This window comes from Malaclemys terrapin, chromosome 21 (assembly GCF_027887155.1).
Source record: "Malaclemys terrapin pileata isolate rMalTer1 chromosome 21, rMalTer1.hap1, whole genome shotgun sequence".
Classification (NCBI taxonomy): domain Eukaryota; kingdom Metazoa; phylum Chordata; order Testudines; family Emydidae; genus Malaclemys; species Malaclemys terrapin.
Window position 1 is genome coordinate 17,362,254 of NC_071525.1, and position 2,807 is coordinate 17,365,060.

Genomic DNA, 2,807 nt, shown 5'->3' on the forward strand with positions numbered 1-2,807 from the left:
ATCCGTGACTGATGGCCCGACCCCCCTGCTCAGAGTGGGACTGGATGACTGTAATGGTCCCTCTGGGCCTTGGAATCCATGAATCTGCAATTTTCTCCCCAGTGAGATAAAAGGAGGCGGGGGAGTGAAAGTGTTCTTATTTCCCCACTTTCACTCACTGTTGTAATTTTTCCACTCTCTTTTTTGAGGTGCGGGAATAAAAAAGAAAGGGAGGGGGCAGAGACTGAGACAAAGTGTGAGGGCGGTTTGGGGTTTTTTGCTCCAAATTCTTGGAAAAAACTTTCAAAACAGTCACTCAGAAAACAAAGTTCTGAGTGGAAGGGGGCGGGGTCAGTGCTTTTGAAAGTTTCCTACCAAATGGAATGATGAGTAATATTCTTATCTGTACTGTGGTAGGATCGAGGGGCCGCCAGCCCTGGCCCAGGACCCCCCATACGCCAGGTGCTGTACGTTATTAGTGCTATTTAGATGCGTTACAGTATCACCCAGGTGCCCCGGGACCCTGCTGCACTAGGAGCTGCACAGACAGAGCCAAGAGCTGCTCCCTGGCTCCAGGGAGTTTGTCTAAGGCAGGGGGGTCTCAAACTGGGGGTCGGGACCCCTCAGGGGGTCACGAGGTTATTACATGGGGGGGTCGCGAGCTGTCAACCTCCACCCCAAACCCCGCTTTGCCTCCAGCATTTATAAAGGTGTTAAATATAGAAAAAGTGCTATTAATTTGTAAGGGGGGGGGGTCACACTCAGACGCTTGCTATGTGAAAGTGATCACCAGTAAAAATGTTTGAGAACCACTGGTCTAAGGACTGATCTCGAAGGGGGCTCGCTAACCCCACCTGTCTCTCCTTTCTCCGCAGTGAATGAGCCTTGCGGGAACCCCGCCTCCAGCCCTACCCAAGGCCTGGTGGGTCCCCCATTGCTATTGGTAACCCATCTCCATCTCCATTCCCATCCCAAGGCCTAGCGGATCCCTGGTTGCTATTGTCAACCCAGCCCCTGCCACCCCCTTCTTCCCACCATGCCTTCCATCAGCAGCCCCCAGCTCTCCCTAGCCGTCTACATGGTGACCTTTGTGACAGGCCTGCCCCTCAACTTGCTGGCCTTCTGCGTCTTCGTGGTGAAGGCCCGCCGGCACCTGCTGCCATCCGACGTCCTGCTCCTTAACTTGACGGTGTCCGACCTGGTGCTGCTGGCCTTCCTGCCCATTCGCATTGCCGAGGCCTCCTGGGAGATGAACTGGAAGATGCCAGATTTCCTCTGCCCCCTCTCCGGCCTCCTCTTCTTCAGCAGCATCTACCTTACCACCCTCTCGCTCACTGGCGTCAGCGTTGACCGTTACCTCAGTGTGGCCTTCCCCCTCCGCTACAAGGCGGGGCGCCGGCTGTCCTACGCCATGGTGGCCGTGGCCTTGTTCTGGGTGGCTGCTTTCTCCCACTGCAGCGTTATCTACGTGGTCCAGTACCAGGCCAGGGGCAATGACACAGCGGGCAACCTCACCCGCTGCTACGCCACCTTCACTGACCACCAGCTGGCGGTCCTGCTGCCCATCCGCCTGGAGATGTTCTTGGTCCTCTTCTGCCTTCCGCTGGGCATCACCACCTTCTGCTACACTAGATTCATCGCCATCATACGCTCCCTGCCACTGGTGAATCCCAGGAGGAAGCGCCGGGCCATCGGGCTGGTGGCAGCTACATTTCTCCTCTTTCTGGTCTGCTTCGCCCCTTTCAACATCTCCCACGTGGTGGGCTACATGGAGAATAAGAGCCCAGAGTGGAGAGTCTACGCCCTGCTCCTCAGCACTTTCAATGCCAGCTTAGACCCCATCATCTTCTACTTCTCCTCCTCGTCTTTCCAGAAGATATGCCTGGAGTGTCTGCAGGCTGCCTGGGAGAAGCTTCAGCTCGGCCGGCTCTGCCCTGGGGTCTGGCTGGAGGCTACGGAGAACGTAGCCACAGAGGATTCGCAGATGGTGCAGTGAGATGGATGGGGTGGGGACCACAGTTCCACCTCCACCAGGTCTAGGATGTGTTATGGTTCCTGCCAGCCCTGAACTGAAGGCTGGGAAGGAATATTCCCAAATGAGGGTTTGTCTACACTTGCAAGTTATTTCAGGTTTGGTGTTTCCGCTTTAATCAGGGATAACTCTCCCAAAGCTACGCGTGAACACTGGCTTGCGCCAGTTTAAGCAACTTCCCTTTTGAATCATTGCATCCACACAGCCCCGCAGGACACGCACTTACCAAATAACCACACAGCCTTCCAGGAGAGCGTCTCTTGCTGCAACCTCCCACCACTCGCCTCTATGCATCCTGGGATTTCGCGTGTTGTGGGATGCCCCTGGAATTCTGGGACCGATGGGTCCTCTGGCTTGGCTTTGGCAAGCCATCCCCACTTCCAAACCTCTGGCTATGGGGCAGCGTGCATGAGCCTGGTGGTAATACAAACAGGCAGATGGTGATACAAACAGGCAGATGCACGCGTATTGCCCATCACAGAGCCGGAGGGCGCTGGAGACAGCCACAATGATACGGATAGGAGAGGAAAATCAAGGAGCTAGTTGTGTCCATGGACTCCCGGGAGCGACTTCACTTGGTGGGGCACCACTTCTGGGCTCAGTCCACTAGCGCCGACCGGTGGGACAGGGCCACCCATCCTGGGGTGAGCAGCAGTGTGGTGGCAGCACTTCAGGGCGACAGGCCAGGCCCCTAGAGATCTGCGCAGAGCTCACCCTGGAGCTGCAGGGGTGGAATAGCAATATGAGAGCTCCCCTCAGCACGGAGAAGCGCGTGGCTGTCACCATCTGGAAATTC

At 56.2% G+C, this 2,807-nt stretch overlaps 1 protein-coding gene across 1 annotated transcript; it reads left to right on the forward strand.

The window, feature by feature from the left end:
- The first annotated feature begins 1,015 nt into the window (after positions 1 to 1,015).
- LOC128827362 (free fatty acid receptor 3-like) lies at positions 1,016 to 1,975 on the forward strand. Its single transcript, XM_054011217.1, has one exon. The coding sequence runs from the start codon at positions 1,016 to 1,018 to the stop codon at positions 1,973 to 1,975; it is 960 nt and encodes a 319-aa protein (XP_053867192.1).
- Positions 1,976 to 2,807: the final 832 nt, after the last annotated feature.